The following is a 24,551-nucleotide window of genomic DNA, read 5'->3' on the forward strand; positions in this document are numbered from 1 at the left end:
AGAAAAAGCAAGCTACTAGATCCAGGACTTGAACCATGATTGGTCATGTGGGAATGCCAGCACCTTAACCACCACTCCACCTGCTGGCCCCTACATAAATAATTTAAAAAAATTTTTTTTACAAAGTAAGATTTTCATTCTAAAAGAAAATTTAAACTATTACCATTAACGACAGTACTTTCCAATTTTTATGGTATAACACACTGGTAACTTTAACTTGAATATGATTTCTATTTTTCCTAGTTAAAAACAAATTTATTGGTACCAGCAGATGGCATAATGGTTAGTTATGTTGCTGGACTCCCATGTAGTCAATCACAGTTCAAGTCCTTGACCTGGTGCTTAAAACTCACGCTGGCCATGTGTGTGTGCGAGCCCAAAATCCTGAGAGGAGGATGGAGGTGAAGGGATTGCAGCCTGGCCATCACCCCCGGGGGTGATTTCTCACCTTCTGTTTCTCTGTCTTTCTAGTGAGTACACGCACTGCCCCATAGCAAAAATCTCTCCCCCCCAAAAAAGAAATTTATTTCTTTTATACTCTTCTACCTACTTCAACAAAACTGAATGATGATGTTTTTTTCCCCCTTTATGAGTAAGAAAGTGACAAGGATGGGTATTTTTGACAGGTTCTGGCTGTGTCATATCCTCTTTCCCCAGGCTCCCCATTAGCTTCAATTACAGGGGTGGGCAACTGTGGCCAGCATGATCAGGTTGGTCTGGGAGCCAAACCCAGTCTTCCCAAGTGGCTTCCAGTTTTCAAAGAGGTAGTACTATTTGTGTGTCACCACTGCAAGACCTGAATTAAGAGTTTTTTTTTTTAATGATTATTTATTTAATTCCATTTGCTATTATTATTTTTTCACTTTCACCAGAGAGAGACACAGAAAGATAGGGAAAGCAAGAACGCAAACCACCAGGTCCAGGACTCAAACCATGGTCAGCCATGTGGGAATCCAGCGCCTCTAACCACCACACCACCCGCTGGCCCCTGAATAAGAACTTTTAAGTCAACAACTATCTATGTCCCAAACAGTCTGTTGGTGGATGTGAAACTTTTTGTTTGTTTTTAAGAGTTTTTTGCCTTAGGGTGCATGCTCTCACTAGAGACAGAGACAGTAAGAGGGAAAGTAAGTAATCTCCCCCCCCCAGGGGGCTGGCCATGCCGCAATCCCTTCTCCTCCATTCTCCTCCTGAGTTCTTGGGCAAACACGCACACACACCCAGTGTGATTGTCAGGACACTGGGTCTGGGACTCCAACCACAGTCAGTCATATGGGAGCCCAGCAACACAACTGCTAAGCTATCTGCTGGTTCTAGTGGACATTAATCTTAAAACTCAAGCATTTCTTCCCCAAAACAGAAAATTGTGAGTAATTTGGTTATTTCACTTAATTCAGTGATTGAGGACTTAAATTAATCTAACTGCTTTGTCAGAAAAATCTTTTTCAAAAGAATAATTTATTTATTATTATTACTCAATCTGACCAGAGAGAGAGGGAGAGTGAGAAGATAAGTTGCCAAGTCCAAGACTTGAACCACGGTTCGTCATGTAGGAGTCTATCACCTTAACCACCATGCCAACGTGCTGGCCCCCAGAAAAATCTCTTTAAGAAAACCAGGAAAGAAAGCATTTGTATACAATGGATCGATCGCTGCATAAACTTACCTTAATCATGGTAGAAATTGGATGTCCCCGCCGAAGATTCTTCATTATACTCTCTGCCAAGTCTGCTACAGATAGGCCAATGGCCCAGGATGTGTAGCCTTTCAGCTTGATCACCTCGTAAGCACTGGAGGGGAGGGCAGGATAAGGAAGGGCCAGAAAGGAGAGGAAAGGGAAGAGGGGGAGGAATAACAACAACAAAAAACACAAAGCTCTTGTGAGCACATGCTTTATAGTAAATAATGCTATAAAGTTCTATTAAATACTCAAGTAACCTTTGCACATACATACCAGGAAATTACATATAGTAATGCTCACAAAATAATAGCAAACAAAACAAAACAAAACAAAAAAGGAATAGCAAAATCATGGCAGTGTAGTCAATGGCCTTCAGCTGGAGAGTGGGTAAACTGTGGGACAGTGATACAGTGGAGCATCACACAGCTGTCTATGACCGGTAGACACCTGCACCAAAAATGGGATGATTCTTAGAAATGTAATACTGGGGAGTCGGCAGGTGGCGCTGGACCCTGTGTAGCTGACTGCATGGGTCAAATTCTATACCCTACAGCAAATTAAAAAAAAAAAAAAAAAGGCAAGAATTTAGCATGCACAAAGGTCTATGATTTTTTTAATATTTTTTACCTGTTTTATAGTGTATGTGAACAGTCGGGTGTGTGTGCATGTGTGCCCAAAATCCCAAGAAAAAAATATAAGAAAAGGGATTGTGGTGTGGCCATCCCTAAAGTGAAAACTTAAAAAAAGAAAGAAAGAAAAAATAACAGCCAAACCATTTTCCAAAGTGGCTGAACCATTTATTGGGTTGTCAGAAAGTTGTAATATATTTTTTCTGTTTTTCAATGCAAAAACATTAAATGACTTTTCTGACAACCCAATACATGTACATAACAATGTACAAATTCTTTTTTTTTTTTTTTTGGAGAGGTTTTTGCTATAAGGCATGCATGCTCACCAGAAAGACAGAGAGACACCCCCCCCACACACAGGGGGGATGGCCACACCATAATCCCTTCTCTATTCTCCTTTCAGGATCATGGGCACGCACACACGTGCCAGGCCTGAGTTTAAGTGACTGGGTCTGGGACTCGAACCTCAGTCGACAACATGGGAGTCCAGCGACATAGCCATTACACCATCTGCTGGTCCCAAATGTATGAATTTTTCTATCTCCATGCCAACATTTGGTGCTGTCAGTCTTTTCTATTTTAGCCACTCTTTTCTTTTGAATTGTTTGATCTTTAACAAAGGCTAAGAAAACATGTTTTCTCTGTAACAAAAAGTACTCAAATGCTATGGAAAACTTTCATCTTTTTCCTCCCTCTCAGTTTTGAATAGACTTTATTATTTATTTATTTATATATATATTTTTAAAAGTTCCTTGAATGAATACATTGTATAGTCAAAGATTTTGATCTTTTAGATAAAAATGATAAATTTGAATCTACCATGTTGCCAAGTTTCGAGGTCTATTACCTGTCCACCACCTGTTTATGAACCTGCTTCCACTGCTCCTTGTCCGCATCCGTACCAAGATCTGGGTGCAGATTCTTCAGGGAGACCCCAGCCACGTTCACGCCGCTCCACACAGGGACTGAAAGAAAGGGTGAGGCATACTCTCATTCCATGCACCACAGACTAGTCATTATGGCCCATTTCCCTCCTGTTCTTTCTTATCTGTGGAGGAGACTTACTCCCTTCTGGTAGATGACAAAGACCACCAATATCCTTATTTATTCTTTTTTTTTTTTTTTTTTTTTTTTTTTTTTTAGATTTTTTTGCTATAGGGTGTGTGCAGCTGCCAGAGAGACAGCAAAAAAGTGAGTGAGAAATCATCCCCCCAGGGGGAATGGCCACGCCACAATCCTTTCTCCTCTTCTCCTCTCTGGACTTTGGGTTCACAACCACATGTGCCAGTGTGAGCTTCAAGCCACTGGGGTCCAGGACCTGAACCACGGTCAGTCATGTGGGAGTCCAGATCTTCACAATACCACTTGCTGGCCTCTCCTTAACTTTTTGATTAGATTTTTATTTACTTAGATTATATAAAACTAAAAATGTTCCACTATGTTCTGACCAGTTTTCCTATCTATTAGCATATTTAATCCATATAGATTTGAAATACAAAGATAACATCAGAACGTAAGGAATTTTCTTGGCATAAGGAATTCCGAGAACCCTATACAATTTTAACACCTTTCCAAGTTCTGGAAATAGATTTCATGCGCTCCATTTTGGACTGGCTAACCTTTTCGGAGCCAGGTAGTTTAAACCAAGAATTGAAGAGCTGTGGGAGTAAATGCTTGTGGTCATCCTAACCATGACAGTCTTAGCATGTCCAGGGTAGAAAGTAAAGAAATGTCACTCTTCATCCCTTTGTCATACAAAATGGCTAACATCTTAGTAATTCTTAGCATGTACTTTCAGGACACTATTCTATTCTGATGAATACACATAGGATTAAGACTAATTACTTTTTCATTTACTTAGGTTCTAAGGGAATAATGAAATGTCCACCAATTTTTTTTTTTTGGAGAGGTTTTTGCTATAGGGCGCGTGCGCTCGCCAGACAGAGACAAAGAGATAGAAAGCGAGAAGTCACCCCCCAGGGGGCATGGCCACGCTGCAATCCCTTCTCCTCCATTCTCCTCTTGGGTCCTTGGGCACGCACGCACACGCGCCAGCGTGAGTTCAAGCCACCGGGTCCGGGACTCGAACCGTGGTTGACTACGTGGGAATCCAGCGACATAGCCATAATGCTAACTGCTGGTCCCAACCACCAATTTTTGAACAATCTTATTGAAAACAAAAAGTAACTTATGCTTACCACTAGAGTCTCCGTGTTCCCCCAGGACCCACCCATGACAACTTAATGGGTGAACTCCCAGCCTTTCTCCCATCAGGTAACGGAACCGGGCTGAATCCAGATTACAACCACTTCCAATAACACGGTTTTTGGGAAAGCCACTTATCTTCCAAGCTACATAGGTCAAGATATCCACTATGAAGAAAAAACATTTAAGCAAAGACATTAGCAAATCATTAGATTATTACTGGCTGCTCAAGACATGGATCTGCATGGATTTTGATATTGATCAGGATGATCAGGACTAATCAATATTTTTGTTTAATTTGTTAGAAGGTACATATGCTCACTAGAGGGAAAGAAGGAGAGAACAGGAGAAAGCAGCCCCCATAGAGCGTGATCACACCTCAATCCCTTCTCTATTTCTTCATCCTTTTGAAATTTTGGGCACACACACGTGTGTGCACCTGACGTGTTTCTCCAGCCACCAGGTCTGGTACTTGAACTGTGCAGTTGGGCATGTGTGATCCTGCCACCGTATCCACCCCACAACTCCTGACTCTTTTTGTTAATGTTTTTAAACCTCTATATTATGTATATTACATCCACTAAGTACTCAAGTATATCTGCATGAGAATAAACTGTATCATTTGACAGAGTAACAATTATTCATAAATGTATCACTTATCCAAGACCTTGGGCAAGTAATTAAACTCCAACTGTGTCCAAGGCATAGTATAAACTCTTTAATGTTTTTAAAAGAACTGTTTTTACAAAAAAACAAAACAAAACAAAAAAAACACTCAGGAAGAAAATGAAACATGGAAAATTAAGTGGATCAATAAATGTATACAGGATATAACATAGGCTATCAGTTTTACTAAGTCTGTCGATTTTATGCACTTAAATGTTTTACCTGGATTGGAAACAACAAGCAACTTGCAGTTCGGGCTGTATTTGACAACATTAGGAATGATGAACTTGAAGATGTTGACATTGCGCTGGACCAGGTTAAGACGGCTTTCTCCCTCTTGTTGACGAGCCCCAGCTGTGATAATGACCAGCTTAGAGTTCGCAGTCACATTATAGTCTAGAGAAAAGGAAAACAATGACATGTTTAAGACCATTAAAGGAATTCTTTTTTTTTTTTAAAAGAATTACTTAATTTATTATTTTATTATGTTTTAATTTGACCAGAGACAGAGAGAGGGAAAATCAGAAAATAAGCCACCATACCCAAGACTTGAACCGTGGTCAGCCATGTGTGAGTCCAGTGCCTTAATCACCACACCACCTGCTGGTAGCCCTCTAAGGAAACTCTTACCTAGCCAGCAGAAATTTGTTCCATAAAATTTCTTATGAACAGCTTTATCAGAGAATTGTGTATGTGGCAGATAAATGCCAGCTCCGGATCACAAGCACACAGGTCTGCTACACTCAGGCCTCTGGATGTGAATCCAGCACCTTCTCATGTGGTCAGCCTTGCAGAGTATTGCATTTTACCACTGTACCCAAGGTAGCCCTCTACTTAACTATCAATACTTGTTGTAATATCAGCCCAGGGACAAGCAAATTTCTTTATTTTATCATGAAGCAGATGTCTCTCTTTTTTTTAAGAATTATTTTATTGAACTTAAATTAATTAATTAATTTTAATTTGACCAGAGAGGGATAGAGTGAGAGAGTGAGCAAGAAAGACAGAGAGAAATTGAGAAACCAAGCTGCCAGGTCCAGGACTCAAATTGCAGTGGGCCATGTGGGAATCCAGTGCCCTTAATCGCCACGCCACCTCCTGGCCCCATGAGGCAGAGATGTCTTTATATATTTTTTTTATAATTATTTATTTTGTTTATCATTATTATTATTTCACATGAGTTTTTGCCAGAGAAAGACAGGCAGAGAGAGAGAGAGAGAGGGTGAGGGAGCAAGCTACCAGGTCCAGGATTCGAACCGTGGTCAGCCATGTGGGAATTCCAGCGCCTTAACCACCATGCCACCTGCTGGCCCCAAGATGTCTTTACATTTAACATGAAGCATATTTTGCTTCTAGATACCCTGTGGCACAAGATAATTTACCCAGGGATAAAAATGGAGTCACCGGGACCGGCAGGTGGTGTGGTAGTTAAGGGCACTGGACTCCCACATGGCCAACCAAGGTTCAAGTCCCTGACCTGGAAGCTTGCTTTCTCACTTTCCCTCTCTCTCTTTCATACACACCCTGTCCCTCTCTTGTCAAATTAAAATAAATAAATAAAGTTAAATAAAAATTTTTTTTTAAAAAAAGGAGTAACCAGTCAGGTGAGCTGCCAGTGATTTTCAAATACTAAAACAGATACTGTTTAGGTCCATGTCCAGATTTCCTACAGGAGCTAATGAGTGAGAAACAGTCCAACCAAGAAGATCTGCTGAACAGGCTCATTTACCCCATTTTCAAACTCAACTCAGTTTGTGAAAAGAAGTGAGGGAGGGACCTGCAGGTGGTGTGGTTGTTAAGGCACTGGACACTCCCACATGCCAACCACAGTTCAAGTCCTGGATCTGGTGGCTTGCTTTCCCACTTTCCCTCTTCAATCTCTCTTTCTCTCTCTGGTTAAATTAAAATAAATGAATAAATAAAATTGAATAAATTCTTAGAAAAAAAAAGAAAAGAAGTGAGGGAAGTAGATTAAAGCATTGGAAACAATGTGGTCAATACGGACTTAGGTCTGGAAGTTCACTCATTGCATTCTAATTCAGATGGTTCCCACACTGTGCACATATTGGAGTTCCATTTAAAATTATTTACTAGAGGGAACCAGTCGGTGGCGTGGTGGTTAAGGTGCTGGACACTCCCATACAGCTGAACACAGTTCAAGTCCCAGACCTGGTAGCTTGCTTTCTCACTTTCCCTTTCTCTCTCTCTGGTCAAATTAAAAATAAATGAATGAATAAATAAAGTTAAATAAATAACACTTTAAAAAAAAATTCACTAGAGATTGAAACTTTGATATCCATAGGTACCAATGCACAAGTGCCCCAAAGCGCTCCTCTCCTGTATAATGAAAATCCTTGATGAGCCAGGATTTCAAGGCTGATAAAGAATGCAAGTCTAGCATGGACTTTGATATGAACTCGTTGAAATTAACCTTTGCCAGAGACGATTTTTGGTGTCCTGAGGAAAAGGCTGCCATGTTGGAGATCCATCATCTCTCCCTTCAATTTGTCTTCCATGACATCAACAAGAGCAAGTTCATCTGCCAAGTCCTAAAAGACATAAAAGTTTTAGTTAAATGGGAAATTGCTACTTCCGATTACATTTCCAGAAGGCCACACATGTTTCTATATTCATGGTGTAGGAAGAGGTCTGCTACTTTGTCAGTATCAGAATATCCTTCAAAATGGAGGCAGGCCCGCATTTAAAAGCTGGGTCAGATGACCCGTCCGTGCACTGCCCTTCTCCAGTCCTATCCTGTCGCTGAAGCAACCTCTGGGTGCAGCACACTGGCAGGCAGTAGCCAGAATAACTTCCAGTTACATAGAAATCATTCCATAAACTCTCTCAAATTCGGTTTTACACACCAGTTGCTAATAATAGGTTGCTATTCTTTTTAGATAATATTGATCAGTATCGAGACTTGCAATTTTAAAAAAGTAATTGGTTACATCACTGGATTCCCATGTAGTTGACCCTGGTTTGAGTCCCGGAACTAGTAGCTTAAAACTCATTCTGAGCACATGTGCATGCATGCCCAAAATCCCGAGAAGAGAGTGGAGGAGAAGGGATTGTGGTGTGGCCATCCCCCCGAAGGGTGATTTTTGGCTTTCTGTCTCTCTCTGTCTCTCCAGTGAGCACACACACCCACCCTATAGCAAAAAAAAAAAAAAAAAAAAAAAAAAAACCTTCTCTCTTTCTCTCTCTGGTTAAATTAAAATAAATGAATAAATAAAATTGAATAAATTCTTAGAAAAAAAAAGAAAAGAAGTGAGGGAAGTAGATTAAAGCATTGGAAACAATGTGGTCAATACGGACTTAGGTCTGGAAGTTCACTCATTGCATTCTAATTCAGATGGTTCCCACACTGTGCACATATTGGAGTTCCATTTAAAATTATTTACTAGAGGGAACCAGTCGGTGGCGTGGTGGTTAAGGTGCTGGACACTCCCATACAGCTGAACACAGTTCAAGTCCCAGACCTGGTAGCTTGCTTTCTCACTTTCCCTTTCTCTCTCTCTGGTCAAATTAAAAATAAATGAATGAATAAATAAAGTTAAATAAATAACACTTTAAAAAAAAATTCACTAGAGATTGAAACTTTGATATCCATAGGTACCAATGCACAAGTGCCCCAAAGCGCTCCTCTCCTGTATAATGAAAATCCTTGATGAGCCAGGATTTCAAGGCTGATAAAGAATGCAAGTCTAGCATGGACTTTGATATGAACTCGTTGAAATTAACCTTTGCCAGAGACGATTTTTGGTGTCCTGAGGAAAAGGCTGCCATGTTGGAGATCCATCATCTCTCCCTTCAATTTGTCTTCCATGACATCAACAAGAGCAAGTTCATCTGCCAAGTCCTAAAAGACATAAAAGTTTTAGTTAAATGGGAAATTGCTACTTCCGATTACATTTCCAGAAGGCCACACATGTTTCTATATTCATGGTGTAGGAAGAGGTCTGCTACTTTGTCAGTATCAGAATATCCTTCAAAATGGAGGCAGGCCCGCATTTAAAAGCTGGGTCAGATGACCCGTCCGTGCACTGCCCTTCTCCAGTCCTATCCTGTCGCTGAAGCAACCTCTGGGTGCAGCACACTGGCAGGCAGTAGCCAGAATAACTTCCAGTTACATAGAAATCATTCCATAAACTCTCAAATTCGGTTTTACACACCAGTTGCTAATAATAGGTTGCTATTCTTTTTAGATAATATTGATCAGTATCGAGACTTGCAATTTTAAAAAAGTAATTGGTTACATCACTGGATTCCCATGTAGTTGACCCTGGTTTGAGTCCCGGAACTAGTAGCTTAAAACTCATTCTGAGCACATGTGCATGCATGCCCAAAATCCCGAGAAGAGAGTGGAGGAGAAGGGATTGTGGTGTGGCCATCCCCCCGAAGGGTGATTTTTGGCTTTCTGTCTCTCTCTGTCTCTCCAGTGAGCACACACACCCACCCTATAGCAAAAAAAAAAAAAAAAAAAAAAACCCCCCCCCAAAAGAAAAAAAAAAAAAAAAAAAAAAACAAAAAACTCTCTCTAAATAATAAATAAATACAATAAATAAAAATATTCTGGACCATTCCATGGTTGTTTTCCATATATAAACAAGTACTAACAGTTTTGCGCAAATGTTGTATGATATTGGCAAAAATATCGCAGCAGTCGAACCTATAAAGTTCATAGATGTATCTCGGCAGGAGCACCAACGATGGCTTTACTATAAATGGGATGTGGTCTCATTACCACAAAGGTTAGACGGGCTGCGGATCTACCTACTCGTCTACGATGTGAGTGAGCTGGCAGGCCCTCTTCTCACCCATGCCGGAGTCAAGAGGCCAAAGAAAAAGACCATAGTGGTTCATGTGCCAGGGGGAAACCACACTGAGTTTAAATCCAGTGGGTAAGGAATAAGAGTTGGTGTATGGGGCCAGCAAGTGGCATAGTGGTTAAGACTCTGGATTCCACATGGTAGACCACAGTTTGAGTCCCAGACCCAACAGCTTAAAAATCACAAGAGAATATGGTGCGGCCATCCCTCCTGGGGTTTTTCTCACTTTCCCTTGCTTTGTCTCTCTCACACAAGTACACATGCCCTATGGCAAAAAAAAAAAGAAAAAAAAAAAGAGAGAGAGAAAAGAAAAAGTTGGTGTATGATGTGGCATCTCCTAACCACACATTCAGAGAAATTGGTGTTGTTACAAGACCCCTGCATAGCTCATTTCTGCCTCTACCCCTTCTCAATTTAATCTATTTCTGTTCAGAAAACAGATCATCATCTCACTCTAATCAGGACCTCCAAATCTGAACTTAAAAGTTTAATACTAGGGTCAGCAGGTGGCATGGTGATTGGGATGCTGGACTCCCACATGGTTGACCACAGTTTGAGTCCCAGATCTAATGGCTTGCTTTCTCACTCCCCTCCACCGCCCTCTGTCTCTCTCTGGTGAGTGCACATGCTCTATAGCAAATTTTACAAATAGTAATAATAATAAATAAAATTAAATAGATAATTCTCTTTTAAAAAGTATTTTAGTATTATAAGCTGCCTCAATTTCTTTCTTTTATTTTTTGAGAGATTTTTGTTATAGGATGTGTGCCCTCACCAGAGACAGAAAGCGAGAAATCATCCCCCAGAGGGTATGGCCACGCCAATCCCTTCTCCTCCAGTTACCTCTCAGGCCCTTTGGCATCTGTACACACACATGTACCTGGTATGAGTTTTAAGCCACTGGGTTCAGGACTTGAACTGCAGTCGACTACATGGGAGTCCAGCACCGTAACCATTATGCCATCTGCTGGTCCCCCTCAATTTCTTTTTTAAAAAAGTTGCCACAGGGTATGGATGCTTGCCTTAGAGGGGTAGTGGGCTGGAGGCGGAACACAGAAAAGCACTTCACATGAGGGATAGTCATGCCACAATCCCTTCTCCTTCCTCTCTCCCTCCTTTCAGAATCCTGGGTACACATGTCTGGTGTTTCTGAAGCTGCTGGGTCTGGGACTACAGAATGAATGGTCTGCCATTTGGGATCCAGCTGCCTTAGCCAGCAGGTCACAGGCTGGCCCAATTTCTTTTTTATATAAACCAGATTTGAACAGTGTAAAAAGTGTTCTTTAGTCCTAAGTACCATTTTCTAATCAAATTTCAGCTCCACAATTGGCAACAAAATTGGCATTCAAGATGGGAAGCAATGAGACCAGCAGGTGGCATGGTGGTTAATGGTGATGGACTCCCACATGGCTGATAGTGGTTCGAGCCCTGGGTAAGGAGGATTGCTTTCTTATTTTCTCTCACTCTCTAGAAATATCAAAATAATAGTAAATAAAGTTAAATAATCCTTTAAAGAAAAAAAAGGATGAGAGGCAATGAAGTTTGGGGAGAAGGCTTTATATATGAATGTGTCATTTTTAACTTAAAAATTATTATAAAAGAGTTTTGGCTCATTTAAAAATGCAGACTCTTCTCTTTTACTGGTAGATAATTCATGCACCCTAACACAGCACAGTACATTTTAGGAACTGGGTCTCCAGACTAAAGGCCTTCGTCGATACTTTTTATTTTGGATACTCTTCCAATGTTTCAAAAGTGTGTTTCACATAAAGTTCTTTGAGTGTGTGAATGTAAATACCTTTATATGCTTGATTTTAGTTAAAAGGCCTGGAAGCAATACGAAACCTTTACATACAATTTGATAATGCACTTTTTCCGGAGTGAGAAGAAAGGGTAGACTCAAGGTATGTACTTCCTGCGTGACACTCACTCACCTTCATTAAGATGCTGATGGCACAGGCCATGCCAACAGCACCAACCCCAACAACCGTAATCTTATTTTGGGGAACCTGTTCTTCCTTAAGAAGATTCACAATCAGCTGATCCTTGAGAGATGCCATGTCGGACTTGGAACCAGTAGGAAGCTGTAGGGGAGAACATTTAGTGTGACTATATCTCTTCAATGTTAATTAACCAAAAGCTATGCTAAACAAGCTTATTTTACTTTCTTTTAAAGTACTTGCCACAATAGTCATGAGATGACTAAAAAGAGAAGAAAAAAAGTTTTGTTTTGTTTTCCCCCTAAAAAAGGAGAGTTGAAAGGCCTAATGCCTGCATCCGATCTGGCCAGGATCTTACTGTGAAGGACCTCACCTTGGCATGAAAAAATAATATCGATGTTCTGGTGTAGGTATAGCCTCCTGAGGTCTCACCCATCTTGGCTTATTAACCCCAAGATAGGCCGGCCCTTTCTCACAGAGGATCACCGAGAGCTAGCCGCCCAGCTCTCCTCCAGCGGCTCAGGCTTTCTAGCAAGTCCACCAGCCAGCCAGCATGCAAGGGCACGAAAATCCACCAACGGCCAGAACCTCTGAGCAGAGCACGCTATGAGCTCTACGCATGCGCGCCCACTTGCTTTTCTTCCACCCCTCGGCCGGTTCAGACCAATTGCTCCAGGTGCAGAAGCCCGCCGGCTGTACGCCCCGCCCACGGACTAAGTGCTGCAGACCCAGGAAACTTGCGCGCATGCGCACTTCAAAGCGCCAGGAAGGAAGCTGGTAGACTCTTGGCTGCTGGCCTTTGAGAAGTGGGCACAGGGTCAGACAGCGGACGCTGGAGTAGCTCCGCCCGTGAGCCGTCAGGCGCTATCCTGCCCGGTGGGTCGGAAGGAGCGTGCCCAGAGTCAGACTTTAGACCCAATGAATGTTCTGAAGCAGACGCGAGCAACGTGGAGCCGGGTGGCAGCCTCTCCCGCCTGGCGCGCGGCCAGATTCGGACTTTTAAATCGCAATACCAGGAACCAGAGGCTGTGAACCAACCCGGAGGGAGGCGCCTCGTAGAGCTTCTGCCTTGAACCTTATTGCTGAGGCCTGAGTCCCGGTATGAGGACATTCTGTCAGTACAGGAAGTGTAGAAATAAGGCCTGAAGCCTGGGGCTCTAAAGTGAATGGATTCTTGGTGAGACCCTCAATTTCCCGAGCCGAGTGGGTAAGGGCCTCTCCATTCTGCTCATCTAACCTCGCACTGCAGTCACTGAGGGAACATCTTGCATTGCATCCCCAAAAGCACGTCTAGTCTAATCATGCTCCAAAGGGCAAACATATCCGAGAGGACCTCCAGGCAGGCTGCCCAGAGTCCAAGCTGGAATCGGGTCTCTCCTTACAAACCCTGCTATTTCTAGACAGCCTTGTAAGGTTTCTGCAGCCCAGCAGGGGGAAGGGAGCGGTTCTGCAGAGACCCGCGGGCTTCGCCAAAACCTCGGCTCTGGGCACCAATGCTCCCTTCAACGTAGGGGCAGGGGTGGGAGGGGATGGGGGGAGGGCGCATCCAGGGGCAAGAACTGCAGGAGGTTCTACTCTTTGCCTCTACTACCCACTCTTTGTGATCTTAGAGTTACCCTAATCCTCTCTGAGCTTCCGGTTTTCCCATTTGTTTAAGAAAGAGATGGACCTGATGATCCCACTCTCAATAGCCTTGAGGTGCGGGAGAGACGGACTCGGTCCGCATACACCAGCAGCTGCTCAGTAAATGTCATCTGCGCAGAGGTCCCTATAATCTAATTAATCTGCAGGCAGCAGCCGCCCCCAAGGAACACAAACAAGCGTGCCAACCGCGCCGCGCTCAGCGGCTTTCAGGAACCCGCCCCGGACATGCTAAGGCTTTTTCCGCTCCATGGGTCCCGGGAGCCAGACGTCAAGTTTTGCGCTGTTCGCCGATTTTTGAGCCCGAAGGCATCCCCCACCCTTTAGTTCTGTCATCTCCTAGTCCTTCCGCATCCACCCAGGCTTTCGAGCTCAGGCTGGGTGCGGCCACCCCGGCGGTTCCCCAGCGCGGCCAGGGCCACGGTTCCCGCTTAGACCAAGTGCAGAGCGCGGCGAGCTCCGAGCCCACGCATGGCATGGCCACCGCCCGGGTCCCCAGCCTGCTGTGGGAAGCAGCATCTACAGTCCGCGGGCGCAGGGAACCCCTCGGCCGGCAGGGCCAGGCCCGCGGAGCCCCGGGCAGCTCGCTCCCCCGCCCCTCCCGCGCAGTGCGCGCGGGGCCCGACCGTACCGAGAGTGCACGTCGAACAGGCGTCGGGGACGCGCAGCAATGGGATCCGGACTCGGCGACCGCGGCTCCAGCACTCGGAGCAGGGCGCGGGAGGGGCCTTAAGTGGAATCGCGAGGCTGACGTCAGGGGGGGAGCCAGGCGGACGTGCGGGAACCCACGTGTGGGTCGGGCCGGGGGCGGGCGCCCAGCGGGGCGGAGCGCTGGAGAGGCCCGGGCGGCGCGCGCAGGCGGACGACAGGCTCGCAGACCGACCCACATGGGCCCGCACTTCTGAGGGGCTGCCCCGGGCTTCGCAGCCCTCCAGCCGCCGAAGCCTGGTCAGGAGCCATGAGCCAGCCACCCTCAGTTTCCTCTTCCGTAAAATGTGGAGGCTACTCTTAGGAAAGCCTCGGTCTGTTTCTTCATCGCCGTTTCCCGGTGCCCAGAACAGCGTGTGACACTAACAGACGCCCGACAGACGCGTTGAATGGAAGAAGGAAAATGCCTGGCACGTCTGTCCTCACCTAAGTCAAGTGACGCTCAGTACCCCTTGCAGCTAACCCTACCGAGTCCCACGGTTCCCAGGGGATCCTCGGCCTCCCAGGCCTTGCAAGGTGACTCAGGTCAGCCTTACGTCCGATGCACTCCCTACGGCTTCTTACCCGGGAACCGAAGGGTTTTGCTTTGCTTCTTTTTAACGTCTCCCCATACCCCACCCCACAGCCCTGGTGACCACCATTTGACACACTCTCTCCTTTTTGCTAGAAAGTGTATGCACTTGCTGGAGAGACAGAGAGAGCGAGAACCCTTCCGTCCCCTTAATCAGTGGTCACACCGCATGCCCCTTTCCATTTCTCCCTCCTCCTTTGAGATTTTGGGCGCACGCACATGCACAGATGCCGGGTCCAGGACTGGAACCACACCGTCTGCCATGGGGGATACAGCCACGTCCACCCCCACTGGCTGGCCTTTCCCTATGGGGTCAGTGTTTGGGTTTGGAATGTGTTGTTTTTACCTCTGGGCCTTTACTCCTGCTGGTCTCTGCTGGCTCTACCCTACCCTTCAATCCCTTCTTTCCATTGTCCTCATCCTGGGTACTCTCTTAAATTGACCAGAATTTCCTGAGTGATTGGAGTATCCTATTTCTCACAAGTGCCTTCCCTAACACCTGAGGTCATACTAATGAGGTAGTTTAGAAAGGGGCCCTAGGTAGCCTGGGGATGGGCCCATCACAGAAAGACCTATGGAGGATTAGAGGGCTGCAACTTTCCGCTCCATCCGCAAACCTATAGGAAAGGGTGGGGGAAATGAAGGCTTAACCAGCCTCTCTCTGGGTTGCTGAATTTTGGAGGTGCTGGGCAGCGACACCCCCAAAGAGTGTGGAAGCCCTGTGCCCCTCCCCCATGCCTTGCCCTCTGCTTCTCTTCCATCTGGCTGTTTTTCGGTTTGTTTTTAACAGAGATTTTTGCTGCAGGGTGTGTGCTTGCCAAAGAAACAGAGACAGAAAGCAAGAAGTCACCCCCCAGGTGGGATGGCCACACAGCAATTCTTTTTCCTCTGTTCTTTCACGATTTTGGGCACGCACACACACATGCCTGGTGTGAGTTTCAAGCTGCCGGGTCCGGAACTTGAACTGCAGACAGCCATGTGGGAGTCTAGCAACATAATCATTACTCCATCTACTGGTCCCTCATTTGGCTGTTCTTCTGTATCCTTCATAATTTCTTGTATAATAAACCAGTACATGTAAGTGTTTCCCTGAGTTTCCTGAGCAGTCCTAGCAAATTAGGGGATGTGTGTGGTGCCCGGGTGGAACCCAGTTTGCAGCCTGCTACTTGTGATTGGCATCCGAAGGAGAGGCAGTCTTGTGGGATTGAGCCTTTAACCTGTGGGATTCAATGCCATCTCCAGGTAGGGAGGGTCAGAATTGAACTGAATTATGAAACACCCAGGTGGTGTCTACTGCAGAGTTACTTGGCGTAGGGAGCAGACAGACCTGTGCATTCACTCCCAGGTCCTGTGTTCGGGATGAGAGTCGAGGTCAGACGTATTTTGGATTTTTTTCCTTTACATGAACCCAGCCACCTAAACACTCACCGAGCCGGTGCCTACCCCCACTCTGCTCACCAACATCCTTCAGACTGGCTTGCACCGAGGCGCATGTCTGTGACTGCTCCCCTAAGGGCATGTGTAGGCCTACTTCCTCCCTGCTCCTGTGTCAACAACTCAGTGCGAGTTCCAAGAAAGATCCAAAATTGTGGGTTTCTTGGTTCGAAGAAAAAGCTCTAATCTCAGTTCCGGAAAAGCAGGGTATCTCTCCAGCATGTCCTAAGAATCTTCCTAGTACTCTAGGTGGTTCTGAGCCCTGAGCTGTTCCCTCAGACACACAGCTGGAGGATCTGGGGTGGGCTGCAGGTTCTCCAGGGTGCCTCATGACAGGGCAGATTGCAACAGTGTCTCAGGCTCCTCAGTCTTTACAACAAGGTCCTCATTCAGCCAGAGCTGGGCCCCTGCCTCTCTATGAAATGTGGCCATAGGTTGGGAGAGAAGGTAGGGAGACAGCAGAGGGGGGGAGCTAGGCTGGGCAGACAGGTAAGAATTTTCACCTGGTGAGCTTAGGGTTGCCAGCTTTAGGATGTCCTGCCAAGATAAATGAAGCAGTCTTTATTTCTTCAAATCCAAGCGCAGCTGCCCTTTCACACAGAATCGCAGCCACTATTTGACTTCACAACTATGAATTTAACAAGTATCAACTCTGACACCTGCTATGAGCCAGGCTGCAAGTTAGGTAATCCCACATTCATCTTAACTTTAATCCTTTTTTTTTTAAAGGAATTATTTATTTCATTTTATTTATTATTTTTGTTATTATTATTCAATTGGGGCAGAGAGAGGGAGAGTAAGAAAGTTGCCAGGTCCAGGACTCGCACTGTGGTTGGTCATGTGGGAGTCTAGCATCTCGACCGACCACCACACGCCTGCCAGCCCCTTCACTTTAATTCTTTGGAGTAGGCGTTTTTCAGATAAGGAACCCAAGGCTGAGAGAGATGAATGATTTTGCCAAGTTTGCGCAGGTAATAAATGATTTTTGCTGGGACTTTAATTGAGAGCTGACTCTAAAGCCTATGATTTTTTTCTCTGCAGGATGTTGTCCCACCCTGGCAGATTCAAGCTTAGAAGAGACAGGGCGTCCCTGCCTGCCTGCCGAACTAAGGTATTGGCCTTCTGTGCTTAGACTCCAACTTGTACCACTGGCTGTCCTGTTTCCAGTTTGCAGGTGGCTGATCGAGGGACTTCTAAGCCTTCCTAACTGCAAGGCAATTTCTCCTAATAGATCAGTAATCTCTACTTATCTATCTCTATCTGTTCTCCTGCTGACTCTCTTCCTCGGCAGAATCCTAATACAGAACTCTAACTAATCCATCTAAATGGTAGAATTTTTGTAGAATGCACAAACCTTGAATGGGTCAGAAAATACTGTTTCAGAGAGCAGAATAGACTCCTTGATCCAACAAAGTGTTTTCTGTGTGTGACCTCTTTAAAAGGGGGAAAAAAAATCCCACAAAGAGGTGGTCTCACCAAGGAACAGGCTGGACTCAGAGAATGGCCTGAGTCGGTGTTCACTGTAAAATTTTCCTAAAATGGGCCTGGCCACAGGATGGTGTCCACCCAAAACACAGTTCTGAGTCATTTCTTCATTGAGTAGTATTAAACCTCCTCAAGAGCCTTCGGTAGCTCTTCATTGCCTCCAGAACAGGATCCAAGCTCTTTGGGAGGCACTCTGGGCTCTCTGAGATCCAGGACTGGCACCCCATGGCTGACCTCATCTTCTGTGTTCCTTAACACCTTTGTACCAGGTCCACCTCTACTTCCCAGCCCCTGAATGTGATGTGCAGGGCCCCACCATGAGCCTTCTACCTAAGCAGCTACTTTAACCGGAACACCTTCTCCCTTGCCACCATCTCTGTCCACTCAGACCTCTCATCTTCAGAGTTCACATGCTGTTCCTAGGGGTTTATTTATTTTTTTTAAGAATTACTTATTTATTTATGATTATTGTTAACTTTGACCAGAGAGAGGCAGAGGAGTGAACGTGAGAAAGCAAGCTGCCTGGTCCAGGATTTGAACTGTAGTCAGTCATGTGGGAGTCCAGTGCCTCAACCACTGTACCACTTGCCAGTCCCAGGGCTTCATTTTAAATGAATTCATAAGGCGGTACATCTCTTTCTCTTGCTAGATGGTAAGCTCCTAGTAAAATGAACTTTCATCCATCTCCATAACCCCATCATATACATTTATTTAACAAATGTATTTGGCATTAAATGACTGCTATATAAAGGAACTGTACTAGGTGATGGGAATGCAAATATGAATGAGACAGTGACCAGCAGTTGGCATAATGGCTGTGTCACTGGACTCCCATGTAGTCGACCACAGTTCAAGTCCCAGACCTGGTGGCTTAAACTTATGCCAGGCGTGTGTGTGTGTGTGTGCTCAAGATCCTAAGAGGAGAATGGAGGAGAAGGGATTGTGGCATGGCCATCCCCCCCCGGGGGGTGATTTCTCACTTTCTGTCTGTCTTTCTGGCAAGTGCATGTGCCCTATTTGGAGTGCAAAAACCTCTCCAAAAAATGAATAATACAAATTTATAAGTCTTCAAAGACTTTACACTTAGTGGTGAAGACTGACAGCATCGCCCTTCATAGTTCAAATTCAAGATAGAAGGTAAAAATCCTTCTCAGTGCTCTAGCATTCAGAAGAAAGGGGATGGGAGAAGAGTGGGGATGCCAGAGCAGGCTTCCTGGAAGAAGCAGCATCTGAATGGGGCTAGAAGATGATTTCGATTGGTGCAGATTAGGTGGGGAGAAAGCAGAGAACATGTACAAGCAAATGCACAGAGGCAGAGAAACGCCAAGTGTGTCTGGTGACTCTTCAGCCTTAGGAGCCAGGCTAAGAAATGTGGGGGTGTATTTTTGGTTTATTTTTGGGTGGTCAGTGGCAGTCATTGAAGTTTTTGGAGACTAGGAGTGAGAGGAAGAAATGGTCAGGCCAGCCTGCGGCCTGGTGGTTAAGGTGGCTGGATTTCCCATGACATGGTGTGTGGTTCAAGTCCCGGACCTAGCACAGCGAGAAACATGATGCAGGGCACGTGTGCCCCAAATCCCAAAAGGATGGAGGAGACAGGATTGTGGCATGACCATGTCCCCATGGGACACACTTTCTCTTTTCTCCTTCTCTCTGTCTCTGGCAAGCGCAAGCACCCTTTGGCAAATTGAAAATAAATAAATAAAAATGGGGAAGAGAGGTGATGGGAAGGAGGGCACCTTGTTTTGGGATAGTTCACACCACATACACACAGAACATACGGAGCAGATACAGCTGCAACCCAGATGCGCAGAACACACGTATCTCTGACACACTCTGTCACAGCCCGGGCCCATCTGGACACTCACGGCCAGCTTGGCTTCTTTCAGCTTTCTTGTGGTTGCAAAGCTGATGGCTCTCCTGAGTTGCAGGACCCAAGATGCAGTCAGCCTCATCGGTCCGTGTCCTCTCAGACCAGGGCCCGCTGTGTATGTGACAAGAGGAGGTTCCTCTTTCTGGCAAGAAGGCAGACACTGCACCCCCTTCATGTGCTTCTTGGTGCTCCTCCCAGGCTCTTCCATCTCTCCGATGATGGGAGTGGACCTGCAGACTCCACCCTGACGGCTCTTGCTCAGCTTCTCCTGGATGACCTCTCCTGGCACCCCGCTGCCTTTCTCCCCTCTACGCGCCCGCGCCGTGCCTCCTCTTCCAGGCTGGGCTCATCCTCAAGCACAGGATTCTGCTTGTTTCTCTTTTGTCTCAGACTGTCATTCTCTCACAAGTTCTCATCCAGCACGATGCCCTGACAGAGCCCAGCTCAGACCCTAGATTCCATCCCAGCTACTTCCTACCCCAGGAAAGCAGGAACCCTTTCGCTCCATACTTCTCTGGCAGGGAGTTGGGCCTCCAGCTTTCCATTCCATTGATGGGTTCAAGGCAAAGACTGTCCCCACAATATAAGTGGCTTCCAAACTGAGGACCCCCAAAATCAGTGCTGCAGGAGGAGTGCCAAGGGCCCTTCAAGCCAGACAATCCCAGCGTGGGCACTGACAGCAGAAAGGGTCCCTTGTCTAGTCACAACCAGGAGGACTATGGAGAACTCTGACGGCCTTTTCCTCTGACACCTTGGGTGGCAGGGACAGGGGTGGCATGGGTTGGCGGGGGGAATGGGCAGACTGCTAGAGAGGAGACACAAACCTGGGGGCCAGAAGCACTGGGCCCTTGCCACCACTTTGTCATGGACCCCTGGGTGACGTTACAATGGCTGCATTCGTTCTACAGCCTCACAGCCATTGACTATACACACTGAAGGGCCTCTTTCTTCCAGTTCTTCTTTTCTTCTTCTTCTTCTTCTTCGAATTATTTATTTTATTTTATTTGTTATCACTATTATTATTTTTTTCAAATTTTTGGCAAATTGAAAATAAATAAATAAAAATGGGGAAGAGAGGTGATGGGAAGGAGGGCACCTTGTTTTGGGATAGTTCACACCACATACACACAGAACATACGGAGCAGATACAGCTGCAACCCAGATGCGCAGAACACACGTATCTCTGACACACTCTGTCACAGCCCGGGCCCATCTGGACACTCACGGCCAGCTTGGCTTCTTTCAGCTTTCTTGTGGTTGCAAAGCTGATGGCTCTCCTGAGTTGCAGGACCCAAGATGCAGTCAGCCTCATCGGTCCGTGTCCTCTCAGACCAGGGCCCGCTGTGTATGTGACAAGAGGAGGTTCCTCTTTCTGGCAAGAAGGCAGACACTGCACCCCCTTCATGTGCTTCTTGGTGCTCCTCCCAGGCTCTTCCATCTCTCCGATGATGGGAGTGGACCTGCAGACTCCACCCTGACGGCTCTTGCTCAGCTTCTCCTGGATGACCTCTCCTGGCACCCCGCTGCCTTTCTCCCCTCTACGCGCCCGCGCCGTGCCTCCTCTTCCAGGCTGGGCTCATCCTCAAGCACAGGATTCTGCTTGTTTCTCTTTTGTCTCAGACTGTCATTCTCTCACAAGTTCTCATCCAGCACGATGCCCTGACAGAGCCCAGCTCAGACCCTAGATTCCATCCCAGCTACTTCCTACCCCAGGAAAGCAGGAACCCTTTCGCTCCATACTTCTCTGGCAGGGAGTTGGGCCTCCAGCTTTCCATTCCATTGATGGGTTCAAGGCAAAGACTGTCCCCACAATATAAGTGGCTTCCAAACTGAGGACCCCCAAAATCAGTGCTGCAGGAGGAGTGCCAAGGGCCCTTCAAGCCAGACAATCCCAGCGTGGGCACTGACAGCAGAAAGGGTCCCTTGTCTAGTCACAACCAGGAGGACTATGGAGAACTCTGACGGCCTTTTCCTCTGACACCTTGGGTGGCAGGGACAGGGGTGGCATGGGTTGGCGGGGGGAATGGGCAGACTGCTAGAGAGGAGACACAAACCTGGGGGCCAGAAGCACTGGGCCCTTGCCACCACTTTGTCATGGACCCCTGGGTGACGTTACAATGGCTGCATTCGTTCTACAGCCTCACAGCCATTGACTATACACACTGAAGGGCCTCTTTCTTCCAGTTCTTCTTTTCTTCTTCTTCTTCTTCTTCGAATTATTTATTTTATTTTATTTGTTATCACTATTATTATTTTTTTCAAATTGGACCAGAGAGAGACAGAAAGAGAGAGAAAGGGAAAGTAAGAAATCAAACTGCCAGGTCCAGGACTCTAATCACGGCTGGCCACGTGGAAGTTCAGCACCTTAACCACTGTGCCACAAGCTGGCCCCTGTCCCTCCCAGTTCTAACATCCAAGGAGGTTCTGAGCTCATGGACCAAGACCACACCCACCTTTATTTTTACCACTGTTCGGGACTCAGGCAAAGCTGTCCCCATTTGCAGGAGTGCTTAGGGCGGCTCCTGGGATCAGAAGAGAATCTGAGGGCTGCAGCCCAACCGTGGCAGCAGAAATCCCATGCTGGCCAACTCTTTGTTCCTGCTACTCATTTCAAAAGAGGGTCCAAATTCCGAGGACACTGGTGGGTGTTAAATTTGTTAATACAAACTATCTTGGGGGCTAGCAGGTGGCGTGATGGTTAAGGTGCTGGATTTCCAAATGGCCAACTCTTGTTTGGGTCCTGGACCTGGTGGTCTGAAAATCACACCAGACGTGTGTATGCATGCCAAAAATTCCAGGAGGAAAATGGAGGAGAGGGTATTGCAGCATGGCCATCCCCCGGGTGTGTGGGGGAGTGATTTCTCACTTTTCTTCTCTCTTTCTCTCTGATGAGGACGCACGTCCCATGGCAAAATCCTAAAAACAAGAACGACAACAACAAAACACATCTCGTAGGGCTTCGAAAGCAGATTACTGGTGACAGGAGCCCATCACTGAATTCTACGTATTGGGTTGTCTGAAAAGTCACGGTGCATTTTTGCATAGAAAAACATGTCATGACTTTTCCGACAACCCAGTAGATTATTTTAAACTTTTCCTCACCAAATGGGAAAATTACATTCTGAGCTAAAAAAGAAAAAGTAAAAGAAAAGGAAAGAAAGTCAGTTGCCTGAGACATTCCAACAGGATCAAAGCCAATTGTTAGTGAGAATACAGCAGAGAGGTCTATGTGTAATTCCCTGGGGCCAGGGCGCGGGGCCAAGCTATGGCTGACCTGCACCTCAGCATGGGGCTGTGGCCCTGGGTTTCACCGAGATGCTCTGCACAGTCACTCACAGCCATGTGTCGGCGGCCGGGTTCTGCCGAGGAGGCTCTCTGCCCTGTTTGAGCTTGCTCAGAGGACCCTGTCCTGAAGAGGCAGTCCCACTAACTTCTCCAGCGTGCTGGAAGGGTCTGGTTCCTCTGGGATGCCTGGGATTCTGCTGAGAAGCACAGAGGAAAGCTCCCTGCTTCCCGAGTAAGGACCTCAGCTATGGTGGTCCCAGGGACACATGGAGAGAATCCTCCCTCAGCCTGATAAAATTCATTGGGGGGTTGCCTCTCTGGCTTGGTGTTTGAGGGAACTGGAACCCACATGGCCAATGTGCAATGCAAGTCCAGGCCCTGGTGGCCTGAGGAACACACCAGAGACATGTGTGCCCAAAGTCCTGACGGGATGGAGAGATGGAAGAAGAGGGATTGCGACATGACATACCCCATTAAGGGATGCTTTTCCCCTCCCCATCTCTCCCTGTGTCTCTCTGTCAAGCATGCATGCCCTCTAGCAAAATTAAAAGGGGGAAAATAATTTAAAAACAAAACAAGCTCAAGGGGTCCTTCATTTGTGTGTGGTTTACTGTGGCTTTCACATCCACTCTTTTTCTTTTAAAGAATTATTTAGTATTTATTTATTTATTTACTTATTTATTTTAATTTGACCAGAGAAGGACAGAGTGAGAATGAGAGAGAGACAGAGAAAGTGAGAAAGCAAGCCGCCAGTCTGGGACTCGAACCGTGGTTGGCCATGTGGGAGTCCAGCACCCTTAAGCACCACGCCACTTGCCAGACCCCCAGATCCAATCTTTCTTGACATTTTCACCCCAACCAGGAGAGGATACAGAGCAGGAATTCTTACATTTTTGCCATGAGACTACCAAACACAAAACCTTGGAATTGCCCAGGCCACACAGCTGGCAAGTGGCAAGGTTTCACACTCCAGGACTGGGTTTCTTCCCCTCCACCGCTCTGTCCCTCTGTCTTTCCACACAGCACAGGGGGATAGTAAGAAGGCTATCAGAGGGCAGATGTGAAAATCGTCCACCCTCCCAGGGCTGAGCAAGATGGGCAGCACACCTGGCCCGCAGGACTGCATTGGCCCTGTCGAATCAGCCTCCCTGTCCCTGGTGCCGCCTGGGCCTTGCATGGCCCATGCGTGTGCACACTTGCAGCACCAGGCCTCAGGCCCTCTCGGAGGACATTTTAACTTGGCTCATCCTCTAATTTTAGCCATGGAAGCCTAGAAGAGGTCCTCACAGCCTTGGGCTTCCTTTACCCACAGTCAGAGGAAGACCACCAGCCCCGCACTCGTGCCTGGCCTCACGCACACTGCAAGGCCTCTCAGTAACCTGCCTGCTCACAGGGCAGACGTTATTCACACAGGGCACCCCGGGCTCAGAAGGGAAGGGGCGTGCCCTTGGCTCCCCACAGTGTCTCAGTGGTGGTGACTAAGGGCTAGAACCTCCTGGCCAGTCTAACGCTGTCTCCTCTGTATGGTGCCCCATGGCCCGTCACGACAAGCCTGTGCTCCTCCCTGGCACTGTGGGTGTGGTTCTCCCTGTCTCTGACTCCTGGGG

General features: G+C 46.5%; 1 protein-coding gene across 2 annotated transcripts in view; it reads right to left on the bottom strand.

The window, feature by feature from the left end:
- Window positions 1-14,375, bottom strand: part of LOC102485657 (L-lactate dehydrogenase A chain) — a 16,317-nt gene extending 1,942 nt beyond the window's left edge. The window contains exons 1-7 of one of the 2 annotated variants that reach the window (XM_014584550.2): window positions 14,223-14,375; window positions 11,945-12,094; window positions 8,923-9,040; window positions 5,404-5,577; window positions 4,509-4,682; window positions 3,158-3,275; window positions 1,667-1,790 (exon numbers count right to left, since the gene is read on the bottom strand). In XM_014584550.2, the coding sequence (XP_014440036.1) occupies window positions 1,667-1,790; window positions 3,158-3,275; window positions 4,509-4,682; window positions 5,404-5,577; window positions 8,923-9,040; window positions 11,945-12,070 (834 nt within the window). In that variant the 5' untranslated portion in view covers window positions 12,071-12,094; window positions 14,223-14,375. Of the gene's footprint in view, window positions 1-1,666; window positions 1,791-3,157; window positions 3,276-4,508; window positions 4,683-5,403; window positions 5,578-8,922; window positions 9,041-11,944; window positions 12,095-12,323; window positions 12,535-14,222 lie in introns of those variants that run through there. The other variant, XM_006142479.3, reaches the window with a different exon arrangement.
- Between the last annotated feature and the right edge of the window lie 10,176 nt (window positions 14,376-24,551).

This window comes from Tupaia chinensis, unplaced genomic scaffold, assembly GCF_000334495.1.
Source record: "Tupaia chinensis unplaced genomic scaffold, TupChi_1.0 Scaffold000077_1, whole genome shotgun sequence".
NCBI classification, from domain to species: domain Eukaryota; kingdom Metazoa; phylum Chordata; class Mammalia; order Scandentia; family Tupaiidae; genus Tupaia; species Tupaia belangeri.